We start from the raw sequence: 25567 nt of genomic DNA, 5'->3' as shown, positions 1-25567 counted from the left end.
ACTACAAATACTCCCTTAGAGGTGAAGACAGCCACACCAGTTTGGTGGAAATGTGAGCAGTGAAGCCTGTGCCACCACTTATCCTTTTCCTGACCCTACACACCCCCTGGGACCAGGCTGCAGCAACACAGAGACCCCTGACTTCTTCTGTACACCATGGAACCATGGAATCATGGAGTGGTTGGGGTTGGAAGGGACCTCATCTGATCCAACTGCCCTGCAGGGAGCAGGGACACCACCAACCAGATCTGGTGGGAGTCACAGGTGGATGAGGAGAGAGCTGGTGAGGTCTGCACAGGTGCTTTAAAAAGCAAGGTCTGGAAAAGGTGTTCCCAGTGCCTGCACAAGTCCCTTTCTTGCCAATCCTCCCCCTCCTCCTGCATTGCTGGGAGACAAATGTTATTAATCAGCCCTGTAAATTGAAATCCATATTTTTCTCATGAGTTCTGGAACCCATTTAAGGCCTCTAAACAGCTTCTATCAGCTGAAAAAATTAAATCCGTTTTATTCCACTCACTTAACCGTCCTCGGGAGTTCTTTGTCAAGAGCCTTTGGTAGGGAAACAATGGAAACTTGCAGGGGTGTTCCTGTCCCTCCTGCATGGGGACAGTGGCCAGCACTGTCCCACCACTGTCCTTGGGAGTGAGAAGCACCAGGGGCTGAGGAGCAGGCAGAACTTCAGCCTCCTCCATTCCACCCAGCAGAAATGCTGCTGGGGAGAGGAAAAAGAGAGAAATCCCTTGGAAATGAACAGCACAAAGGTTAGGAGATGTCACCTCTCTGAAAACATGCAGCTGGCTGTCCCAGCCCCAGTTTTTACAGCCAGCTTAAAGCTGAGAGCTAGGCACAGAGATATGCATCTAGTGCAGCCTCTGTCCCCATCCCCATGCAGAAAGTGAGGCTTTCCACTCAGATGTAAGCTTTATTAAATATTGACTCACTCCCTACTATTATTTTCTGCTCCATTATCTCAGTTTCATTAGCATTTACAATTCTTTGCCTTTCTGGGAATTCAGAAGTTGTGTTTTTGTCTGCTTGCCTTCCTGCCAATAAATCATGAATGAGCTCCCTCCCCACACCCCCCCTGCCTGGGGTGCATCATAGCAGAGCATAATCTGGTGTTACATCTGCTCAGCACTGGGGTGGCAGGAGGCTGAGCACACAGAGCCCACAGCTTGCTCAGGACCATCACCATCCTGACCTCTTCTCACCACCCTGGGCTGGAGGAGAACACACTGGGAGCTCCTCTGGTCAGCACTGGCAAGGGTTCCATGGTGCCCTGTGTCCCCATGCCCCCTTTGCTCAGCCTTTTTGGCTCACTGTTTGCTTTTATTGAGGGAATTTGCAGGCTCTGAGCCACGTGTGGGTCTCCAGACCTTGCCCACCCCCTCCCTTGGGCAGCCCAGCCCAGCAGCAAGCCTGCCCAGCAGTGTCCAAGCATCCATCCCAGGGGCAGTGCAGCTCCTGGGAGCTCCTCTGAGGCTCCTCCTGAGTGAGGATCACAAAGCTGTAGCCTCTCATTTTCAGTGCACAGGAAAATTTAGCCTTAAATTGCATTAATTTATTGAAGAAGTGCAACAGATGAGCGAGCATCCTGTGTTTGTGAGAGCCTCTCTCAGGGATATGTTTTAAAAGCAGACACTCTCAGTGCTCCATCCCACAGAACAAATGCTCCTGCTGTTTTCTGTAACTGATTTTGTTCTCCAAACTGCAGAAAATCATTCAGGCTAGCTGTCTGGAGAAGAAGATTAATCTGAGCTTTGCTAAAATTGGATTGGACCGGGTTCTCAGCACCTGTGGGACCAGGCAGGTTTGCTCTTGTTTGAGGAGAACAATTCCAGTTTTGCTGAAACACTGTGGCCTCACCTTGAAAAATGAACAGAATCCCACACTGCCCCTGCCTGCCCAGACCCAGGGGGTGAGCCAGCAGGGTGGAGTGGGGGGATGATCCAGGAGGATGGAGCAGGGGGATGATCCAGGAGGATGGAGCAGGGGGTGATCCAGCAGGATGGAGCAGGGGGTGATCCAGCAGGATGGAGTGGGGGGGTGATCCAGGAGGATGGAGCAGGGGGATGATCCAGCAGGATGGAGTGGAGGGTTGTAGTGTAACAAGGAAACCAGGTGCCCCTAATTGCCAGGCAGTGAGCATGAGCTTGTGTTAAGCCCACCTGTGCCTAATTAGGGTGGGCCCCCACTGTGCATGAGCAGGACCAGGGGGCCAATAAAAGGGCTTAACACAAGCTCATGCCCACTCCCTGGCAATTAGGGGCACCTGGTTGCCTTGTTATACTACAGGGGGATGATCCAGCAGGGGGATGAGCCAGCAGAGGGTGATCCAGCAGGATGGAGCAGGGGGATGATCCAGCAGAGAGTGATCCAGCAGGATGGAGCAGGGTGGCCTGCAGCTGGACACTTGCATGTCACCCATGTGTCACACACTGGTCAGCCCAGTGCCAGGGGCTGGGAGGTGTCCCCACGCCTTGGAGAGAAGCAGTGAGGTTGGAAAAAGATCAGTTGGTCTTGGATGAGGTGGGTATAAACTGCACCCACCCTCTGGGAGGGCTCTGGGTGTGCCACTGGGTGCTTGCTGCTGGTAGAGGAGTGGTCCCGAGCATCCTGAGCTGATGGCTGCTGACATCAGGGTTGGCTTTGGTGAAGCTGCATCTGATCCCCAAGTGTTGTAAGCAAAGCCCAGGACATCAGCACAGTTAAACCAAAGCATGGCTGCTGCAAGGAAATCAGATTCAAAGTGAGTAATTTAATTTCCAGCAGAGAGGGAAAAATCCAAGGGCTGAGGAGAGAGGAACCTGCTAACTCGGGGTGCTGGGACAGAGCATTTCCATCTGGTGTCACGGGCTCAGGTCTTGGCACGAGGTGCAGGAGCAGCAATTGCTCCATGGGGTTGTGGACACAGGCATGAAAAGCAGCAGCAGAAGTCAGGCAGACAGGGTCAGAGCTGAGGTCTGATGGGCTGCAGAAAAGCAGTCAGTAAGGTCCTTCAGAGTGGCTGCAAAGCCTGCAGGTTCCAGGTGGCTTTTAGATTTGTATTTAATGAATCCTCAAAGAAAATACATGCTGTTCTAAGATAACCCACAGCAACACTCAGGCTAACAGGTCTGGCCATTATTTTGCAACTTATTTCTACAATCTGTTGGTACCAGATAAGGCAGGTTTCTGGTACTTGTAGGAAATGGCTATAAAGAAAAGTCTGATAGGCACTGAAGTGGAGAGCAGACACGTTGTACTTGTTAAAATATGATGTGCCAAAGGGAAACTGCCTCTTCTTTAACAGTGGATGTGTATGAAGATGAAGACTATCAAGTCTTTTATTTCCCTCCATCAGGAAATCCCCACGCAAGCTGACTTTACTTGAGAAGGCTGCTCCCTGAAAGCAGACTGTTACTATTTTTTTTTTTAGTATTTATTACAGAAAAAGGTCCTGTGAAGCCTTCTAGGCAAGGTCAGCTGCTTATGTGCTGAAATCAATAACCTCTTCTTAAGTGTGCACTGCTCAGGTCTCCCAGCAGTGTTTATGGTCACAGAATGTCTCTTATTATGACTGAATACCTTGGCACTGCTGAGCCAGGATCTAGCTATTTATTAATGCCTGACAAGGACCCTCCAGCTTTAAGAACCTGCTCAGATCACCTGCAACTTCATGGCAAAGTCATCTCAGGCTCTGTCTGCAAATGCTGAGCACTGGGAAAAAAGGAAGATTCCTAAAGCCATCTTTTCCATCCAGGATTTCTCCTATAGATGGAGAAGGAGGCATTGGTTCAGGGTTCCAGATTTTTTTTTAATTTTGGTGCCAGCAGAGGTACCAGTTAGCTCCAGTAAAGGCTGAGAAGTGTTTGTCTCATCCCCCAGTGGAATTCCACAGGTGTTCATGGCACGGAGCCCTTGCAGAGCTGGTCCAGGAGCCACTAACCCCAGCACAGACAGTGACATCCCTGGTGGCATCACCCCGTGTCAACCTGGGGCTGCCTGGGCTGAGCTCTGTAAAGTACACGTTGTGTAGCTGGTTACTTAGTTTAAATAAAGAAATGTGAAAAACCAAGCTCTTGTTTATTAGTTTTTATTCCAGAGTGACTTCTTAAGCATCTCAGCTGCTTTCAGTAGCCTTTTTGTTCAGTACAGCTACCAGACTGATGTTGACATTTGCAAATGTTGACAGCCCAGTTACAGGCTGCAACAAATTGCTGAAAAATCACCTGGTTCTTTTAAAATGAAGAGTTCCTTCCCTTTGCACTACAGCATTGATGTCAAACAGTCGCCACACGCATGGATGGTTGGTTTCATTAAGAATTTTTGCAAGTCTGGTTTTGAACTGAATGTGCCTTATAGCATGAATTAGGGCTGCTCTTGACTTCTTGCCAGAATGCAAGCCAAAGAATCCCGTTTGCCCTGCAATTATCCTCCCCTTTCCCAAGTCTGTGTGGCTAGCAGCAGCTCCCATTCCCCGAAAATCTCCCTTGGTCCAAAGGGATTTAAAGGCACTGAGATGATTTCCTCCCTGATTCAGGAAACTGAGCGATTCCACGGTGGGAATTACTGACTGGGAATCCTCAGATAGGAGTAAGATTGGAGTAAGTGCTCTGGGAGAGCCAGGCATCCTTGGCTAGAGACTTGTGTGCAGCATAGCCTGACCCACATCTGTTATCTGTGATAAGCCACTGCTCCCTTATCTCACAGCACTCTTGTGAAGCTTAATTAACTAATTAATCCTGAAAAAAACCTGTGATAGATAAAGGACATCAGGCACAGTATCTGTTACTCATACCTTCACTGTCAACAATAACGTTGACCCCCAGTAACTGTCTAAGGTTTTCAGACTTGGTTTATTGAGGATGTTGCAAGAAGTGTAGGCTTTTAAGAAAGCAGCTGGATGAAATTCTGACCTGTTCCTGGGATAACACCCTCCCCAGCACCTGTGGAGCAGGGATCCACCCCTACAGCATGGCCTGGGGCATTGGTAAATCATCATGTAGCTTGATTCCTGAGATTTACTGAATTTCCCGAGCTAGCTGGCAGCACAAGGCACAGCTTCACAGGTCAGCCCTGAAAACCTCTGATGCCATTTGCAGTTTTATCCATGAAAACACAAGGCTGAGCACCAAGGTGGGGCACAGGGACACCTCACAGCTGGGATGCTGGAGCCAGGAGGACTGAAGGCAGAGGTGACCATCAGTGGGTATGTCACCGTGCAGGTGACAGCTGAGTGAAAATCCTCCTTCTCTGGAAGGACAATCGAATGTTAATGCGGGACAAAAGGATACAGCTTGGCAGGGAGGTGACAAGAAGGGAATTAAGTCTTGAACTGCAGAATAAAACAGGTATCACAGTCACCACACGGGTCAATGCCATCTCCAGCAGATCCCCAGAGCTTTCTCTGGGCTCGGGTGGAGGCACCAAGCCATGGGGCTGGGGTTTCCAACACGGCCCGGGTTAAAGCACCCACGGGCTCTCGGTTTGTCCACCACGCAGCGTGGACACTGCATTGGAGAGAACTCGCAGGGAATGATAAAGAGCTGGGAAATCACACCTGGAGAGGAGGACGATCCTCTCGATTGCGCCCAAGCGCCGTTGTCTCGCTTGGGGATTTATCTGCGAGGTGACACCCAGAACCCGCGGAATTTCACCCCCCTCTTGTCCCCCGTCCCGCAAATCCAGGTGTGGGCTCTGAGGGCACCAAGCGGGGGTCACGATGCCTTAAAAAGCCCCTCAGTGCTGCACAAAGCCCCTCCCGAACCGCAGTGTCCGTCAGCCCGACAGCAGCTCCGTCCGGACCCACATCCCGGCCCCTCCCGCCGCGGGGCAGATACGGGGGGCAGCCCGCACGGAGCTCCGCGGGGTGTCCGGCCCAGACCCCTCTAACACTGGAGCCGCAGTGACACCCCCGAGGTCCGCAGCGGTTCTGCGGCCGCCCCCGCCCCCTTCCCCCGCCAGCCCTGCCCTCGGACGGCTGCGGGACTACGAGTCCCAGCGCGCCTCGGGCCGGGGGCGGAGCGGGGGCTTTGTGCGGGCCGTGCCGGCCGCGGGGCGGCATGCGGGGGAGCCGCCGCCGGAGCCGGAGCTGGAGCGAGCCCGCCCCGGGGGGAGGGTGAGGGCGGCGAGCCATGACGGGCGGCGGCGCCGCCGCGTTCCGCCGTCGGTGCTAGAGGGCGACCGCGGGGCGCGGAGCCCGCCTGGCTCGGCGGCGCGGAGCGCGGAGGCAGCGCGGAGGGGCCGCGGCCGCCGCCGCCATGGGCAACGCGGGGAGCGTGGACTCGCAGCAGACGGAGTTCAGGGCGCACAGCGTACCCCTCAAGCTGCCCATGCCCGAGCCCGGGGAGCTGGAGGAGCGTTTCGCCGTCGTCCTGGTGAGTGCCGGTCCCATTGTCTGTGGGGAGCGGGGTCGGGCCGCCGGGGAAGGGGCTCCGCGTTCCGCCGGCCTCCCCGGGCAGGAGGGGCGGCGGGAGGGAAGGGGGGGGGAGTCGCGGGGGGTCCGGGGGTGTGCGCGGGGGGCGGCTGATGCGCGGCTGGGGGTCGGGGAAAAGTTGGGAGACCGAGGCGGGAGCTGCCCCGCCGCCTTCTCCCCTCAGCCCCGGCGGGGGCCGGCGGTACAGGTGGGCTCGGCGGGGCGGTGCCGCCCGCACCTCCCGGCCCGGCTGGAAGCGGCGGGACGGTACCGCGGCGGGGGAAGGCGGGAGGGGAGCGGAGCGGGGGCAAGGCGTGTGCGTCGGCTGCGGCTCTTTGTCTCGGGAGCCCCCAAAGAGCCGCCTTCCCCCGGGCCGAGGAGGTTCCCCCGCGCCGGGGTCCGTCTCCTCCTCGGCGGCCAGCCTGGGAGGAACCGCCGGGAGGGAGAAGCCGGCGGCGGGGAACGGGCCGGTCGGTGCCGGGAGCCGGCGGACGCGGGGGAGCCTCGGTGCGGCCTCGCCTCGGCCTGGCGGTTCCAGCAGCACGGGCTGGGAGGGCCCCGCAACCTCCGGCCGTCGGCGGGACCCCGGGAGGCGGCGGTCCCCACGTCCCCGGCACGCGTGTGCGGGTCGCTGCGGTTCGCCCGGGGCTGGTTCTGAGCTGCCGGCGGTTCCTCCCTCTCGGGCTCTGGGTTTTGTTTCGCTGTTTCCCACCTCACCTGAGCAGCAGGGAGGTTTTGGCGTTCGGAGGAGAGGTCTCCGAGGAAGGGCAGTGCTTCCCCGGGTACCGCACGGGAGTGTTTTGGGGCAAAAAGCCCCGTTTGCCTTCAGATCGCCAAGTAAGTTATTGTGGCCCCTCTCCCATGCCCCTCTGACTTTTGAGCGACGTTGAAGTGATGAAGGGAAGCGAGGGGAGGAGAACGGGTGGAACCCATGTGCCTGCCATGCCCCGAGTCCCCGGTACCGGTACCGCCATGCGAGAGCCGGCCCGGTGAGCTGTGGCTGGAGGAATTGCCCTGTCAGATATCGGAGCCACCCCCTTGGTATTGAAAAACGCTCCTGGCGCTGAGCGAGGAGGATTCACGATCTGGTGTGTGTGTGCTGGGGATTATTTTCTGGTTAGACCCAATTAGATTATCACGTCTAAGAAAAGAATAAGCCTATTCAGTGGAGAACCCCCACTGCCCAGCCAAATGGCGAGGGAGATGTTGGGGTTGTTAGGCACGGGGGAAGAAGCCTGATTGCTCTTGCTGAAGAAACCGGTGGGCCCTTTGCAGATGGGAGATGCACCCAGAAGCAGCACAGTGCTCCCAACCCAGCCTTGGTTTGTCTGAACCCAACTGCAAGGGTGTGCCTGGCTTCATCCCTGTGCACGGGCATCGGGAGAAAATGAGTGGGTTTGAGTGGGAACTGCTCGATTAGATCAGTGAAAAGGAAGGGAGATGACTTGGGAAAGCAGAGTGCAGTGCTAGGAGACATCCAAGGTAAATATGGGAGAGAACAGGACCTCGCCTGAAATTTCTTGAGGTACTTGAAAGGAGGAGGGGGCATCTGTTTCCAGAAGGTGGATTTACATGAAGGGTCAGAGGAGGAGGAGGAGTGGTGGTGTGGCTGTGCTGGAGGGGGTGGCAGGCTGTGGCTGTAGGAACAGGGGCTTGGATGAAGCTCCTCTGGGAGGAGCTGCAAGACGGAGCCCAAACACCACTGTGAGAGCAGCCAAAAATTGCCCTCAGCCTGTTCTTAAAGCCAGATGGGGATGACTGGTGTCTGTTGCAGCTTCCAGGAAATATCTGACCGTTTTATGAAAGCATAAACTCCTAGGCTGTAATTATTTTGTGTCCTCTGTGGCTCAGAGGGGAAGATGACTGTGCCACTGGTTAAACCCCAGAATGGGGCAGGCAGTAGAACAGCAGGGATTAATGAGAAAGGAATGGCAGTCAGGGAGAAAAAAAGATGAGGAATATTTTCTGCAGAGACAGAGGGTTAGTCAGATGAGGGTATGCAGAAGGAGATGCTGAAGGTTATAGGACTAAATCTCACCTTCTTTACATGCTGTCTTGAGAAATGAGCCTGGCACAAGCCTGGCTCACAGACTCGGAGAGCCCTGGTGAGGTCCCGAAGGGCTTTGCTGACAACAGCAATTTTCATACCTCTAATGAAATTTCCAGGGCTGTTTCTGACATTGATGAACACGGCTGAGCTGCAGCCACGTGCAGGTACCCAGTCACCATGCTGAGTGGTTTGTCTCCATTTCTGTGCTCAAGGAGCTGGGGCCATACAGCAAAGGTTCCTTCTGGGCAGCCTCACGGAGTATTTTGTAGTTTTATCCATCTGTCCATGTGCTAAACCAGCACAGTGAGCCTTAGCCCTCTAACCCATGGGAGTGTCTGTGAGGAGGGTGCAAGTTGGTGACATTTTCCCTCCAAGTACAGTGAAATTGACTGGTTGTTTGTTTTTTTCCCCCTGCTTTGAGTCCTGATCCTTTCCCAGAGCTCTATGGTCCCTTCAGCAAGGGGCTGGATGGTGCCTGGAGGTGATGCAAATGTCTGCTGCTTTGGGTTTGCTGGGCTGTCAGCAGCTTTAGTATAAAGGAAGGTCCCAGGTGAAGTAACTTGTGTGCTTCAGACATTCCTGGTCACCTTCCTGCCTCCTTGGTTAGCCTTGCTCTTTGAGGTTAGGGGTGCATGAATTGCAGGAGATGATGGGAAGTGCTCCAGGTCACAGTTTTTTGGTGAAGCTTTAGAATCTGGAAGTGAGGATGCACTGAGCAGGGGTCTGGCAGTGCCTGGGAGAGGTGAGGATCAGGGATACTGGGTCTGGCCATGTCACACCTTGTGGTCCCCTGGGCAAACAGCAGGAGAGGGGTTTTCCCTCTGGGTCTGTGTCTGTTCTGGGGGCTGGTGGAGTAAATGTGCTTCCCTGGCTCCTTTGTTGCATTGAGATTTGTATTTATGTGTTAGTGAGGACCAGGGTCCGCCTGTGTGTTGTTTCAGGAGGATGTTGTATTTGATGGGATGTACTTGGGAGAGGAAAACGTGGAGGTTAACCTGAGGGAGATCCAGGTTTCTGTCTGTAACCAAAGTGGTGTTTTTTTCCATCCCCCCAAACCAATGTGAATTCTCCTCTTCTTTTTTTTTTTTTTTTTTTTCCTAGGACATGTGAAATAATCCCCTTAGTTTCTCAAGAGTGTCAAGTCCAGGGAAGTGGCAGTGTTAGTGACACCAAGTTCCAGATTTATTTGCCTGTGTGGGATAAACTGAGTGCTGGATCCCAGCCCTGGTGCTCACTTTGAGCCCCTGGGGTGCACGTCTGCAGGAGCCTCCCACCCCTGCCCCTTCCCCAGCGTGCTCATTTTTCCTCCTTAGCCACATTGGACTTTTTTTCCCTTTCTCCTACAGACACACGGGGCAAATGTGCATAAATCATGAGTTCTGGTCACCAACCCTGGTTGGTTTCATAGGAGAGCATTGTTCAAGCTGCAGGAGTGCTGGTGCACCCCAAGCACTCTGGATGCATCTGTAGACATCGTGGCACCACCATCCCATGGGGCAACTCCTGGATTTGGAGATGCAGGGGTGAAATCCAGGCTTCCAGGGTGGTCTTCCTGCCCACCAGTAACGGGGCTGCACGTTTGCAAAGGGCTCGTGGTTGGGAGGAAGCAGCCAGGACAGAGCTGGCAGGGGAAATTGTTGCCTAATGAGCTGTGATTGACATAATTTGACTGCTGGATTACAAATCTGTGGTGAGGTTAACACGAAATATCCTCTTACCCCCACTAAGTGGTGGCTCGTTTTACAAAGGACTCTTCTGTGCCCGGTCCCATAGGATGGAGAGAAGTGTCTGAAGGGTGAGGGGAGGAAGAGGAGGAGAAGGAGGAAGAGGAGGAGGTGTTCCTCTCATCCCATCCCTCCTCTGCTCAGTCCTCTTTGTTGAGGTGGTGCCCACCTGCAGGCTCTGCTTGTCTTCAATGCAAGGGAGGCTTTGCCCATAGGAACTTCTCTGTTCTGCTGGAATTCCCATCTTCACAGGGGATTTTGTCCTTTTCCATACCAGTCAAGGGAGTTCCAGTGTCTATTCCTGAAGCATTTGAAAGCTCAGTGTGAACACTAACGTTTCCCAGCTGTTTTCCATTCCTCGTCCTAACCCTCTATCAAATATATTCTGCATTGTTTTCTAATGTGTACAGCTTAGAGTCTGCAAATCATTCCAGAGCATGACATGGCTGCAGGAGATAGCTGTGAGGTGGTGGCAGCTCCCCTGCTTTGGTAGGGCTGGTGGGACACTGGATGCTGCCTTGAAAGTCCTGAATTTAACAGAACTCCCTTGGGATGAACTTCAGTTGGGATCCTGTGCTCTCCTATCATTTGTTTTGGTTTCAGCCAAATTAAAAGCAATGCTGTGGAAGGGGAGAGGCACTGATTTAGACTTAGGAGCCACCCTGAGGAGAAGGAGATTTCTAAAATTCAGGTATTGAATGTGTGTTTTATGTTCAGGTTTAGTGCCTGAGAGGCTCCTGCTCCTGAGACCTCAAGGTCTGACATGATTTCAGCCATGATACCTTTTGCTTAAAGAAGCAATCTAATAAATCATGTTGTTATATATGTCTGTATATATATATATATGTATTTCTGAAGGGTTAAACTCAGAGAGTGATGCAGTGCTTGGTGCTGACACATTTACCAAGCTGCCTTGTAAATCAGGAGATGGCATTTCTAAGTTTTTCCACCTCGAGTGGATATTTTTGTAAAGCTTTTTTTTTCAGTGTCTGGAATACAAGGGGACTGTGGTGAGTATTTAGCTGCTGACATCCCTAAAAGTAATTCCAGATCCTGGAAACTTGGAAGACTTGGAAAAATGGTTAAGCTGACCTAGGTGTGTGGATTTTGTGGGGACCGTTTTTTCCATACAAAAGAATCTCCTGAATTTATGGGGTTGTAATGATGGAACCATGAACCCATTCTGTCAGACTGTGTGTGTTACTCGTTCACAAGCTCCAAATAACCCCAGAGAAACGTGGTTTGCTTTTTGTCAAAAGACCCAGGGGGAGGGGGTGGCTGTTTGATGCCCACCCACCTACCTTCTCCCCAAAGGGCTGGGAGATGGGGCTGAGCATGGCAAGTGGGTGTGGAGCCTCCATCTGCAAACCCAGTTATGGGTGATGATGGACAAGAGGTTTTCTCATCCTTTCTGTGCTCTACAAACCCCTCATCATGTCAGACTTCCCTGCAAATTGCTCTGTGCTTTCCTCTTGGGTGAACAACAGGAGGTCAATCAACTTCTTAAGGCAGGAAAAGAAATGGAGTGGGAAACGTGTGCACTGATGGATGTGGCAGGGTTGTTTCTTTTTATCCTTTAGATGTGCACAGGTTTTTGGTTGTTTTGGGGTTGGTGGGGTTGTTTTTTTTGTTTGTTTGTTTTTTGGGTTTTTTGGTTTTTTGTGGTTTTTTTTTGGGGGGGGGAGACGACAAGCCCTGCTTTCCACCTTTCAGCCCCTTGGGATTGCACCTGTGGGTGCCGAATTCCTCCTGCTGAGCACAGAGCTAGCAGAGCCCCTGCCTTCCCCCTCAGCCTGCACCATCATCTTCCCTCTGGTGCCTCGAAGCTTTATCAAACATCTCTATCAACTTCATTAACCCTGCGTGCACGATAAAGGTTTTGATTATTTTGTCTTCACAAGCAAGGTCATGCAAAGCTTGGCCCTGAGGTGTTAAATGGGCTCTCCTGTGGTACTGGATGTGGTGGGTGATGCTTGGGAAAGAATCTGAGGGACACAAAATGAGATTCAGAGTTGACAAGATGAGGTTAAATAAAACAGTAGCTGTTGAATGAGTTTTGATTGACTATTGAACGACTTAGAGCCACTGCAGGAGTAGCTGGGATTCTTCCTCATTATTTGTGCCTTGGAATATATCCTGAAGTGAAACAAAGCTTTTGGATCCACTTTCTGATCTTTTTTTGGGTTATTGGGGTACTACTAAAAGGCAAACCTAGTGCCAGTTCCTGCTTTTTCCCCAAAATACACCCTTAGTGTTGAGCTTTCAGCATTTCTGCCTGTTTTCCTGTGTTGTTGCTGTTCTGCTTCCAACTCGGTAGCAGAGAAGTGAGAATGTGTGTTCAGTTTTAGAAGTGGAAAATCCCTCTGATGGGTTTCAGTTTCACTTTTGGGTCTTTGCTGTCCCAAGTGCTGGTCTTTCTGCAACGTGTGGCCCTTGCTTTTGAGCAGCAGCTTCTTGAGTTGCTGGGCAAGGGTCTCCTGGGGCAGGTTTGTGCTCCATGAGCATCATCCCTACCTGTGTCCCCATGTCCCAAGCCAGCACTGCTGCCCCATGCATGTGGAGCATGGGGAAGTTAAACTGACTTCTTGGGGGTTATTTTGCTGCAGGTTTTGCTGCATGAGTTGTTGTCAGGAGTCCGGGGTGTCCCTTGGTGTAGGGTGCACTGCCATAGACACCATGGCTGGCTGGTGGGCTCCAGCCTGCAAGGCAGATGTTGATGAACTGAGTTGTGCCTATCCAGATGTGGAGCTCCATGGGAAAGGGTCTCATCCACTTGGCTGGTTTTGAGCTCCTTTCAGACCAAGGTGCTAGCAGAGTGCTCCTAAATAGTGTTCTCAGAGAACAGAAAGTGCAATTTGAACTTATTTTTGAAAATCCCAAGTTCTCTGTCCTGCTTATAGTTTTTGAGGGTGGTCTTCTAGGGGAAAGTCACACCAGCATCCCTGTGCCTTGCTTGCAGTCCTTCTCCTTGGCTGGATTTGGTTGGGCAAGGAATACTGATGCCTGGCTCTGCCTGAGGACACCATGGAGGAGCAGCAGGTGCCTGCACTGCCATCCCAACCTTGCATGGAGTGGGAACTGAAGGGCTTTCCACAGGACCATGGAATGAATTATGCAAAACATGCTAATACAGCAACCCTCCTCAGCACCTGTTTATTTTTAAGCATCTGGGCTGCCTCTTGAGTTTGAATTAAGCACAGATCAGGGTCAAAATACTTGCCAGTGAAGGGAACCATGAAAAAACCTGAAGAGAAGGGGTTGTTTTTCCTGGTCCCCTCTGGGTGCTGCGCCCAGGAGATGTGGGTGGCAGCAGAAGGCACAAAGCTTTGCAGGGTGATGCTGGGACCACTTGTGGATGCAGAGTGCCCTTTTCCAGAGGGTTTTCTCACTGCTGGGAGAGGCAAAGGTGATTTTCTTTGGTGATGAAGAGCAAATCCATTCCTTGCCTGTTCTGAGAGAAGTTTGCAGTGTGCTTCCAGGCAGCGACAGCAGAGTGGCTGCTGGAGGACTTCTGCTGGGTGCAGCCACATTTGGGACAAACTGAGCTGAATTATTGTTTGTTTTCTTCTTAGTTTTGTTTGGAAGGGTCCGTTTGGGAATATGGTGTGGGAATTGACACCAAGTCATTCAGTTTGATTTATGACTGCATTAAAAAGGTCCAGCCCAAGCCTCCAGCTCTTAGGAGCTGCAGCAGCTCTGTAGCCAAAGGCCTCAGGTAGAAACACTTTCAGCTGTTGCTGCTTAAAAAGCAGGGATTTCTCATTTATTGTATCCTGCCAGCTGCAATTCTGGAAGGTCAGGGGTAGTAACACGAGCAGGTTTTTAGTGCTTGGACTTCATCTGGTTGCAGCAGTTGTCCCTGCAGAGCTGTGCTCCTGCCCACGGAGCAGTCAGTGGGAACTGTTGTGTTCCCAAGGACTCCTGCACAGGGCTGTAGGTGGTGGAAGGTGTGTGATGTGTTGTGACTGAGTACAGTTCCACTTGCACTGATTGTTTTCACCTTGATCATCTGCTTTGTAGTGTTAGTGCCTTGAAATGCAGAGTGTTATAGATGGGAAAACAGAGGCAATGATTTGTCCCAGGCTTTCCCTCTCCCTAAAATAGTGTCTTGCTGCCCTTCCGAAGTGTTTCCTTGCATAAAGACTTGGATGATGTATAACTTGCCCTGATACAACTCCCACCCTGCAGAAATCCGACGTGTGTTGGTTTTCAATTTGCCCTGGGATCTCTTAGCACAACAGGGGTTTGTCTTCTGCCTCTGCGCATGGTTAAACATATATTTGGGGAGGATATTCATAAAGAGGCACAATTGTCTCATTGTATTGGAAATGAATGGTCTTCAGATGAGTGCTGCGAGATGCCTGGACCTCCAGGACTCTGCATTGCAGCTCTTGAGAGCAACTGTGTGTGTCCTTGAGCAGGAGCTGGCAGCATCCCAACCCCTTCCCGACCCGAGAAGGAGAGGCAAAGTGGGGACACCCTGCACCATCTGCCCCAGTGACCCTCCTGCCATGTGCTGGCACTGCTGGGCTGATGGCAGCCAAGCACAGCCTGGTTCAAAAGCTCCCAAATCCAAAGGATCCACAGGAAAACCTCTCCGAACGTGGCTTCTGGGGTCACCTTGGAGCAGGCAGAGAACTGTGACCAGAGAGGTTGGTGATGGCAGCAGGAGCCCCCCCAGAGCTGCCCTGGCCTGGTCTGAGCTTTGTGGCTCCTTCTGGATTCTCCCATTTATAGAGATGTTGGCTGAGGGCAGAAGTTGCTCCTGTCCAGAAGATCCTTGAGGCAGATCCTCCAGGGGCACATGAAGTAGCCTCAGGTTTTTCAGCGTGTGTTTGGGTGTTACAGGAGAGGTCTTAAAATAGGAGAATTAGTGGGGTGGGTTTTGTGTTTGGTTTTGATTTTTATTTATTTATTTATTGAGTTTAAATATACATCATTTGGCCAAAAGTCCTTTTACCATAAAAGGCCTGGGGGTGAATCTAGGCTGTACATCTGTTCCTTGTTTGTCTGCAACATGACTGCACAGCCGAGGCCAGAAGTGAAGAATAGAGAGTTGCACAAACTGGCAGAGTTTCTGAGGCCTTTCAGAAGCCAATAATTAAAACGAAGGAAGCAAATGGTTCAATCCAGAGATTCTGGTTGTTCATCCATCTCATGCTTTGGCATAGCCCTCTGCTGCCTCCTTTCATTCTGCTTTCCATCTCGGGAGAGGAGCAAAGGGGTCTGCAGGGGTAGGTGGTGGCACTGACCTGGAGATAGCCTGGAAGGGTTCCTACAGCAGCTTCCTGACAAATGTTTCCAACAATTTAGGGTGTTTCAGACTTTCTGCCCATTTTTGCAAGGCTTGCAAATACAGAAGATCAAAGAAATCAGCTATCACAAATGTTTAACTTGCAGGGTGGTCAGAGAGGAGCTTTGATGTTACATGGGGTGTTTGAGAGCCTCTGGGTATCTGTCCCCTCTCCCAGATACTTCAGGACAAGGTCGCATTTGTCTTTTCTCTCAGACATAATAATAAAAGTCTAACCCCCTACAAATAGAAATTCCCAATACTCCAGCTCTCAAGAGCTGTGTCGTGCATTCAGGAGCTGGTGTGTTCCTTGGTGTCAGTACAAAACCTGGTTGTGTGGTTTCCCTGGGGGTAGCACACCCTGGCATGGTGTAGTCAGTCCCACTTTGGAGGGTGGTGGGGTTGGGTGGTGTGTGCCCAGCCCTAGGAAAGGTTTGGATCCCAAGTTATCTCCCACTGCTTTTGCCATGGCCAGCACCCCTCTGCCCACTCACCCATCCATTTGTCCTGGCTATAAACCATGGAAGTGCCCTGTGGGTTGAGCCAGGAAGTGTTTGGTAATCATTTGAATCCTTTTGTGATAGTCTGTGGTTTACAGGTAACCCCCTGATGAATTGCTGTGAGTGGTGTGCTTGAAAAATTGCAGCTCTGAGTCTGTCATCCTCTGCCTGTGCCAGTGTCAGGGCTTCAGATACAGGTGTTTATTCTCTTGATCATGTAAATGACTCTCTAAGTGTAGCAAATGTACAACTGGTAAATAAAACAAGAATTTCCCTGCGTTGTTTATCCATGAATCTTTTCCAAGCCTCAGGGTGGAAGATGAGGAGTGAAGGTCCCACTCCTTACCTTTGGAGAAGGGAGATCCGAGTTGCTGGGAACCCCCCCAGAACTGAGCAGGAGGCATCAGGGACCTGGCCCCTGGCATTTGGCTCTCTGGAGTCACCTTTTGGCTACCTCAGTCATATGGGAGCTGAAGGGCAGCACTTTGCTTTATTTTCTGGTGTTTTCAGAGCATCATCTTTTCCCTTTGCATTTAAAAAAAATAATAATCTCATTTTGTGCAGGGTTCAGCTGAGCTGATGGTTTTGTTTGCTTTTCATGCCTTCCCTTCCAGATCTTAGTTTTCTGTTGTGTTCTGCAGGTGAGATGAGGCTTTTTGTCCCTCTTTGTGTATGTGCATGAGTGGCAATGTGGGGTTTTGGGATGAATGCAAGGCTTCTTTTCAAAGCTAATTGGGCTGTGAGACCAAATGAAGGTGGAAGAGATCATATTCATCCCCAGGATTCATCCCTTTCTGGAAAAGTTGGTTGGCACCATGGTTTGTTCAGACCCTGGGGGCAGTGCCACGCTGAATCCCTCTTTTTTGGGGCTGTAAGGGTGGAATCAGAGCTTGTTTTGGAGAGAAGATGAGGATGAAAGGAAGTTGTGAGGGTCTGAAGAATCATTTTGACTTGGAAATTAGTTCTGTGTGTGCTACTGAGAAAACAAATCTCTTCTTTCATGTAGAGATGTGTGAGCAGGTGAATGACATACACAGAGATGTGGGGGGAATGCTTCTCTTTTAATTTTTTTTTAAAAATCCTTTTATATGAGAACCTGTAATGCCTGGATAGGTAGTGACCAGTGTTTTCCTTGTGCTGAATGTGTTAGTGAAAAGTAGGAGCTCCAGCTGACTCGGATGAAATGGCAGAAGGATGGGAGAAGAGGCACTTGGAGAGGTGAGTCTCAGGCTTTGTATGGATTAAAATGAAATGACCTTTCAGGTCAGCACACACTGAGCTGTGTGACCTTTTCTCCTAGGTGAGGCATCCCTGACACACACTGGCTCTGCAGAAGCTTTGTGCAGCCAATTGCTGGCTCTGTGTCCTTGCCAGGGCTGTCCTGCTGCCTCTGCTCCTGGGCCATTGCCTGGGATGGCACCAACTGAGATGCTTTCCAGAAATGAAGCTGTGCATGCACCTGTAAACCCAGGCTTTCCATCTCCTGGGGTGGGATTTTGGCAGAAATTGAGTGCTTCAATCAGAATATACAAGAAACTCTGCAAGGGTTTCCATGAGCTGAGTCCTTCTGTGTCCAGCAGGATCCCTCATCAGCAAGTGGGATGGAAATGGATCCATCCCTTCTCAGGGCAGGAAAACCAGCTCACAGCTCTCACCTGCTGCTCCTGAATCCTGGGTGCTGCCCTGGGCATCCAGGGTCCTCAGTGCACCCTGGGCATCCCAGGGTTTCAGTAAAACTGAGGAAAAATGGGAGTGAAGCAAAAGCTGCTTAAGCGTGAAACTCCCCTGAAATCTGGGCTGGCCTGGAGACAAAAAGGTTGCACAGCTGAAAGGGGAAAGTACTTAGGAAGCTCAAAGCTATTGTTTGGTTGGTTTTGCTGATGTTTATTTTATGTCTGATGACAAATCTTTGTTTAAGGTGAATTGCCCTTTCTGTTTAGCAAGTGGAGTGAAAACTACCCAGACACACTTGCAAGGCATTCAGCAAATCCTTAAACCCAGGTCCCTTTTAGGTGCTCTGAGGAAGTGGTGTGGTAACCCATGTAGAACAGATTTCTCCTTCTGTTCCCTGTACAAGGCACAGTTCCTTGTACTGAATCAACCCGGGCAGTGCACATAAATAGGCTTTAGATGCATTGAAGGAGAAAAAAAGAATTACCTGTTGTAATATTTTTAAGGTTAACCTGCAAGCTTATTGCTGGCACATTCTCCCAGCTGCTGCTGCTGTAGCAGAAGATGTGAAAAGAGAAACCCTTCCCTCTGTACCATGGGAAATAGCCCTGTTTTGGTTTTATTCAGTCTTCAGAGGCAGTGGGTTTAGGAATTACTCGTTGAGAAGATGCTCCTCGTGTGGTGCCCCAGTCCACCCATCCCTGCAGGGCTGGTGCCTTTTGGAGGTTTGGTGATGGGTGAGCACCACGTTCTGCTTCCAGACGCTGCTGGAAACCAGGGAGGCTTCTGCAGGGCTGGGGAGCAGCATAGCCAAAACACTGAGCGTGGCCTTGAGTGGGGCTGCTCTTACCCCACGGAGCTCTCTGTGGGGCTGACCTTGCCTGGGCTGATACCACATCCACAGCCACCTCTCCTGCCCCTCTCTGCAAGCTCTGGCTCTCCAGGGCACACTCATCACCTCATTTTGGTTTCCAGGTTGCTGGTGCTTACTCCAGGGGCCTGGCTCTGGGCTGCTGCAGCTTCTTTCAGTTAGCAGAGATTTGGAGTTTTCTGCTTATTCCCCTGGTGAGCAATTTTTTGGGGTTGAAACTTTTCCTTTGCTCCCAGGAGTGGGAATCAGCAGCTATTGGAGCACCTCAGTCTGCATCAGTAATAGTCAGGATCACAGAATCACAGAATTTTCAGGGTTGGAAGGGACCTTTTAGATCACCCAGTTCCAACCCTCCTGCCATGGGCAGGGACACCTCCCACAGATCAGGGTGCTCAGAGCCCCATCCAGCCTGGCCTTAAAAACTTCCAGGGATGGGGAATGGTAATACTGTGGTAATAATCATCACTTCCCCGATGATAGTAAAGGCTTTAGGTAGTGGTTAAAATAGAGCAGATCAGCAGATTTATGGATATTTCTGGCCAAACTCCATCCTTGGAGAAATCTGTGCAGGTCTCTCCCACAGGGGTTTCTGGGAAGTTGTGCAGAGCTGAGAGTGGAGTTTGGTCCTCAGCAAAGGTGTTGTTTGCATCCCTCTTACTGCCAGAGTAGGACAAGAGACTTCTTAACATGATGAAGATCTTAAAATCTTTGCATTTGCCTCTTGCACTCCAGGAGCTTTAGGAGGTGGCATCTTCCAGGTGCCAAGCAGTGCTTTCTGGTGGGGTGGCCTCAGCTCCTGTTGAGCAGGAGCAGACCCAAGAGGGCTCTGAGAGGGGCTGCAAGAATGATTTATTACCTCTGTGGCAACCTTAGAGGCATTCCAGGACTTTTCCTGAGTGCTGGGCTAAATGCAGACTTGGCTTTGGGTCGCTGGGCTTTGTTTGTGATGTGGGAAGGGTTGTGGGCTCTCCTGGAGGAGTTTGGAGGAGCTGGGTGGCAAGTTGGCACATTCAGGGTGTTTATCAGAAGGCTGAAGGGCATCCCAGGTTCAGTGCAGGCAGAGGTTTTACATCAGCAGGGCATTTCCAGTGCTGCTGAAGAAGCAGCTTAGGGAGCAGTCTGCTCCCTCTCCCCTGGGTTATCTTGGAGGCATTTCTGACTTTGTGGGAGGGAATGTGGCTGGAGAAATATCAACATGCCATGGACAAGTATGGTTCATTAGAGAGCACTTTAAATTTTTTTTCCCCATTTGTAGGAGGCTGAACTGTGATATTTCTGTCTTGTTTGTGTACTTGGATGGAGGGAGGGATTTCTCAAACTCTGCAGCTGGGCATCAGGGAGCACAACATGTAATAAAAATGCACCATAGTGGTGAAACTTGGGGGAAAAACAAGAAAAAAGAAGCTTGGGTTTGCCATCCCAGGATGTGCTGGAGCTGTTCTCCCTCACTGGGAGGCACAGGAGGTTGGCAGGGATGGGGCTCTGCAGGGGATGCTGCAGTTGGAGGCAGAGGTGTTTGGGCACCTCCTCACTGATGCTGACCTTTTTGTCACCTTAGGATTAGTGTTTGCACTCTTCCTCCTCTGTTTTGGATGGGAGCAGCCTGCAGCTTGCAAACCAACTGGGATTTCTGAGCATTGTCCCTGTGTTTCTGCCACGAGGAGCTGCTGGTGTTGCACATGGTGTGCACTACTGCTGCATGGGCTTCCTTCTGCAAATCTCATTTCATGTGGGGCCATTTTTTCTACTTTTCTGTCACATTATGATCTCTGGAAAATGTCACCCAGTGTTTCAGCTGAGTAAGAAACCAAACAACAAGTTCTTTCTTTTTTGGGATAATTGCCTGCCCTTGCTGCTCCATCCCCAGGAAGCAGAGACATTTGTTGGGCTGGGGGCTCTGTCTGGTGCAGGTCTGTATCCTGCTTATCCTGCTGTGAAAATCATCCCTCAGGTTCCCTGCCAGGGACCAGACACACAGATATGGGCTTATGCTGAAGTGTTTTTTATTTTACTGTTTGGTTTTTTTTGTTTTGAATTGCTGGGAGACTGTATCTGAGCACGTGTAAGCAAGAAGGTCATCCAAAGCAAATGTCATCCCCTGATCTGCTGGTGTTTGCCCTGGGAAATGTGTGGCTTTTTAGAAACATCTGGTGGAGATCTCTTTTAAGTTGAATGCCACTGGTGTTCCTGAAAGGTGCTTTTCAGTGCATTCATGGGGACTGGTTTTGCTGGCATTCAAGGCTTTCCCCACTTCTGAAGGATGTGTTGGCACGTGAGGGGAATAAGGACTTATTTAAAATTACTCTCTGGTCCTGATGAGGGCAAGAAGCATCAGCAGCAAATATCCAGGTTAGCAAGGACTGATGGTTCTCCTGGGTCTTTTTGTCACTGCTAAAGCATCTGGGTAATAAGCTGGTGAGAAGGAGAGTGTAATAAGTTGTGTTATTAGCCTGACAGGATGGACATTTCTGGAACTGTAAGCACAAGTTTTATGGGAAATTTAGGAGTGAAACCATCTCCTGGCTGTTCATGACATTTTCTCCTTAATAATAGGAATAACATGTATTTATTTCTTATTTATTTCTTATAATATTATATAGTATTATGTGATATTATATATAGGCTCTTCTAAAAGGAAAGGTTTTTATTTTACTTTAGATAGAACAATAACTGTACTTGTAAACCCCTAAGAGTAAACTTCTTGGATAGCATTTTACAAGTGGGTTCTTCCTTCTCTCTGAAGTGCTCAAACTGCTCAGATTAAAGGAAAATATAAAACTTTTATTTTTAATATGCAACATCTTTTCCAAAGGTTTCTCAGGGCCCCTGGTTTGTGGTACTCCCATATTGTGCAGAGGTTATGTTCCATGAGTAACCATTTCACTTGCAATTGTCATACACAATTCAGGGCCTGTGGAGGTTTTTACTGTTCTTTGCCTTGTTGGTTAAGCCATCTGGAAAACATATTTAAGTTTTCCTATTGTGTATTTTGAGTGATGTTGAACCAGTCTAGAAGCTGGTGTCAGTGTGCAGCCCTGGGCACTCAGGACTGATGTTGCACCTCAAGATCTGGTGCCCAACTTCCAGATGATGAGAAATTCTCTTCTCTTCCCAGGCTGCCCTCTCTGGGTGTGGTTGTTTGACATTCCCTTCCTAAAAACTGTAATATTGTCATGATCCAAGGGATGAACTGAGAGCAGGGACAGCTTTTTCTCTTTTCCTTCTAAGCAGAGACTGTAATGGAGAGCCAGATAGAAGCAGGTGCAATTTTGGTGGGCATGGAAAGAAAAAAAAAAATCCCAGTGTTTTATTTTATGTTGTAGCCTGGGTGCCAGGGAATAGTAATTTTTCTGGAGGCTTAGAGCAGTTTCAGTCTGAGATGTCCCCTGGCACACAGCTCGTGGGGAGGGGATTCCCCTGCCTTCCCTCTGCTGCCCTGGAAGGGAGGGGTGGGCTCACCTGGATGGGCTCACCTGGATGCTGGGAGCAGAAGATGCTGAAATAAGGACCTGAAGTGCCCTGAGTCCCTCTGCATCCCGAGCATCCTCCTCTGCTCCTGCTTCCATGGTGCTGGCACTGGGAATCGATGCCATTGCTGCCTCCTGTGAGCAGGGACCTGGGACTTGGGGTGGAGATGGCAGATTGAACATTTTACCTCGTTCAAATAGTCATGTTTGGGATGGGATCCCAGTGCTGGGGTTCTTAAAGCAAAGCCTGAGGTCTCTGGCAGGGGGGTTTTCCCTTCAAACCCAACCTGAGGAGTGTTTTACTGAGTCCTCTGCTGCTCCATGGAAGGTGTTGGGGAAGCTTTGTGCATGGTGCTCACACTCCCCCTCTGATTTTATAGCTGAAAAATGCCAGGGGGAACTCAGTGGGAGAGCAGTCCAGATGCATTTCAATGCAGTCCAAGAGCATTTCATGCTCAGAAACAATTCCCAGGAGTCCCCAGTGGATGTGGGCCTTAGGACATGGTTTAATGGGCATGGTGGTGTTGGGTTGATGGCTTGGAGATCTTTTCCAACCATTAGGATCCTATGAATTTTAGATTAAATGGCTTTAAGTCAGAGTTTCTGGCCATCTTGTTGGACAAGTTGATGTGCTGGTGAGAGGCCAGTTCAGTGCAGTTTGGGCAGCAACTTGGTTTTAGTTGGCAATGGGTTGATTTTACCTGTAGCAGATATCACTTTGTGTGCCTTTCAGAAGTGCCTTACAGCCAAAGATGCATTCTTACCAAATTTCCTACCTTGAATCCTCAAAAGCTGTCCTTTTACAGATCACTGGTTTTTTTTCTTTGTTCATTTAGGAATCAGGAGGCCAGGAAAACCTCAAATGAGGTTTAATAAACTCTGTGATCAGGATTTACACATAAGGTGGATGGAATAGTAAAAGAAAAAAAAGAAAGCTTTGTTCATGGGCATCTTTTCTTCTTGGTTTCCTGAAAATGAGCTGGCAGGGTTGAGTGCAGTGGAGATGGTGCTTGGAACAGAAGGATTTATGCTGCCTGACAGCTAATGGGTCAGGTACTTTCCAAATAAAGGCCAAGAGCAGCAATCCTTATATTCTGATAGGTCAAGTTGAATAGTGATTTGGAGTAGAAACCCAGGGAGAAACAAAGCACCATCCCATTCAAATGTAGCTAAAAATGCCAGAAGTTGGTAGGTTTTGGTACTTTGACAGTAATGTGCAAGGCATTGGGGATGGTCAGAGTTACTGCCCCAGTCAGTCTTGTTTCTCCCTACACCAAATGAGACTTCTCTCTGAAAATGTATTATTTAAAGAGTGACTTTGAATTAACATGTGAATATTAGAGCCAATTGTTTGGATTCCTGAGGGACAGATGCCTGGAAAAAACACTGGGTATTAAATGGAAAGGCTTAGTACTAAATGCTGGTATTTAGGGGAAGAGTTCTACAATCTGTTTTCTAGGAAGTAATCCAGGAAGAGATATCTGGTCCTGAGGAAGGAGCTGGGAGTGGGAGCAGGATGTCTAGGGGAGAGGAAGGTTCTGCTGGATGCTCTTTGCTGGGCTTTGTGCCCTGGTTTGCTGCAAACCAGGGGTGAGAGTGAGTGCAGGCTGGGTGTCAGCACCACTTGTTGCTCCAGGAAGGACTGGAAAGGTTGCTGCATCAGCAGGATATTTTTTTTTTTCCTTCCTTACTGCTTCCCAAGATATCCTAAAACTCTTAAAAACAAGACAAAAACCCCCCCAACAACAAACAACAGAGGAATGCCAGTTGTTTCCAAACAGTGAATCACTTGTAAGGGGACCTGCAATGTGTTATTTAATGCTCCTGGTGCTCAGCACTTGCAACCACAACTTCAGCAGCTTGTTAGAAGTTCTGAGAAGCCTAGGAAAAGATTTGCTGTTGTCTGCTGTGTTGAATTTCTCAGATGTGTTTGGCTTAGCTGCCCTTTCACAGTCACCACAAAAAAAAAAAAAAAAAAAAGAAGAAAACAAAGGGGGGACAATTCCCTGGGTTTTTTTCTTCCTCTTTGGAGCCTGGTGTGTTGCAGTCCACACCCCTGCCTCACCTCTTCTGCCAGGAGAATTCAGGGGTTTTTAACCTTTTAAAATGACTAGGACTTCAGAACTGAGTATTTTGATGCCACCTGCCAGCTCTGGGTTTTTTTCAGTTCCTTAAAGATGATGAAATAACTTGGTTTTACTCCTGTGTCTTGCATCTCTTACCCATTCATATTCTGCACCCCAGGCTTTTGTTCTTCCTTTATGATTTGCTCATACCTCCCATCTGAAGATTGGGATGTGTAGTTTATCAAATCTGGGTCTCATTTGGCCTCAGGTTGTTGGGAAGCCCAATTCTGAATCCTTTGTACATTCCCTTCCCTTGCAGTCCTTCCAGTGGTCCTCTCCCCTCTGTCCTCCTGCAGAACATGACATGCTCCTGAGGCTCACAGCTTGTTATTCCTGCTGCAGGTTTTTAGGTTGGATCTGACTCCTTTTGTCTGAGCTACTTTTCCATATCTTAATCCTCATCTGTCTAAATCAATCCAGTTTTTTAGCTCTCAGATGATATTATCCCCTGGTTGTCCCTGGGGAATCCTCAGCAGGTTTGCTTGCACGTCCCTTAAGCAGCTTACATATAAAAATGAGGATAATTTTCTGGTAATTTCCTGGGTTACCCAATTAAAATGTAGTTGTCCCAGTAACTCAGTGCAGGGGTTATTTTTGGAGCACAATTGGCTGGGGAGCCCCAGAGTCACCTGGAGCTCTCAGGCTCACTCAGAGCATCCAGACCTGGAAGGAGCAAGTGCAGGACCTGGTTGGAAACCAACCTCAAGCCAAGCTGGTGTAAAGAAGCATAACTTTGGCCCACAGAGGCTGAAAAAGGAATCCTGCTGCTTGTCTGAGGTTAACTCCTGGACTCTGGGAAATAAAAATGGTCTTTTTATTGCTGTGGAGGCTGCATTGCTGAGCTGGTGCCAGGGCTGCTTGGTGATGAGTGGTGCAGCAGCAAGCAGCTGGCTGGGGGAGCAGTACCAGTGTCAGGCAATATGCACTGTGCCCCTCCTGCCAGAGGATGTGACTGAGCCACAGACAGATAAACAGAGCTCTCTGTCTTCTTCCCATGTCCTCTGAGCACAGCCTGCTCTTCCCCACCATTTCCAAAAGATTCAGACTTACAGGAACAAGGAATATTTCAGCTGAGCAGCCCCACACTCCCACCAACACTTCCTGCATCTCTTTGGAGACATCAATGACATGACAGCTCCAAAGCACTGACAGTAAAGAATATTAATTTAGGGCATGGATTGGAAAAGCTGAGGGTTCCTGAGAGCTGGGGTGTCTGTGGGCTCTGTCTGCCCTCCTGTTGGGTTCTTACACCACCTGGCCTCTAAGGCACTGTGCTCTGGCAGACCTTGATTGATGTAGGAATAGGGGGGTAAATATAAGCACACATAACCCAGAGCTGATTGACTGAAGCTTTTATTATGGCATTAGTTGAGAATATGAGTGGAGGTGGATATTAATACAACCCAGTTGGTGTTCTTACAGAAATAACTTCAGCAAATATTTCAGTGGAAGCTAAAACCTGAAAACA

The 25567-nt window shown here is 49.9% G+C and overlaps 1 protein-coding gene across 4 annotated transcripts in view; it reads left to right on the top strand.

Annotated features, from left to right (window-relative positions):
- The first annotated feature begins 6213 nt into the window (after positions 1-6213).
- The window catches only part of FMNL2 (formin like 2), a 125963-nt gene continuing 106609 nt past the window's right edge, over positions 6214-25567 (top strand). For all 4 annotated transcript variants that reach the window (XM_030454450.1, XM_030454453.1, XM_030454451.1 and 1 more), the window contains exon 1: positions 6214-6359. In XM_030454450.1, the coding sequence (XP_030310310.1) occupies positions 6243-6359 (117 nt within the window). In that variant the 5' untranslated portion in view covers positions 6214-6242. The remainder of the gene's footprint in view (positions 6360-25567) is intronic.

The sequence above is a fragment of the Calypte anna genome, chromosome 7, assembly GCF_003957555.1.
Source record: "Calypte anna isolate BGI_N300 chromosome 7, bCalAnn1_v1.p, whole genome shotgun sequence".
Taxonomy (NCBI): Eukaryota; Metazoa; Chordata; class Aves; order Apodiformes; family Trochilidae; genus Calypte; species Calypte anna.
Note: the sequence above shows the minus strand (reverse complement) of the source record. Positions and strands in the feature narration are given on the sequence as shown.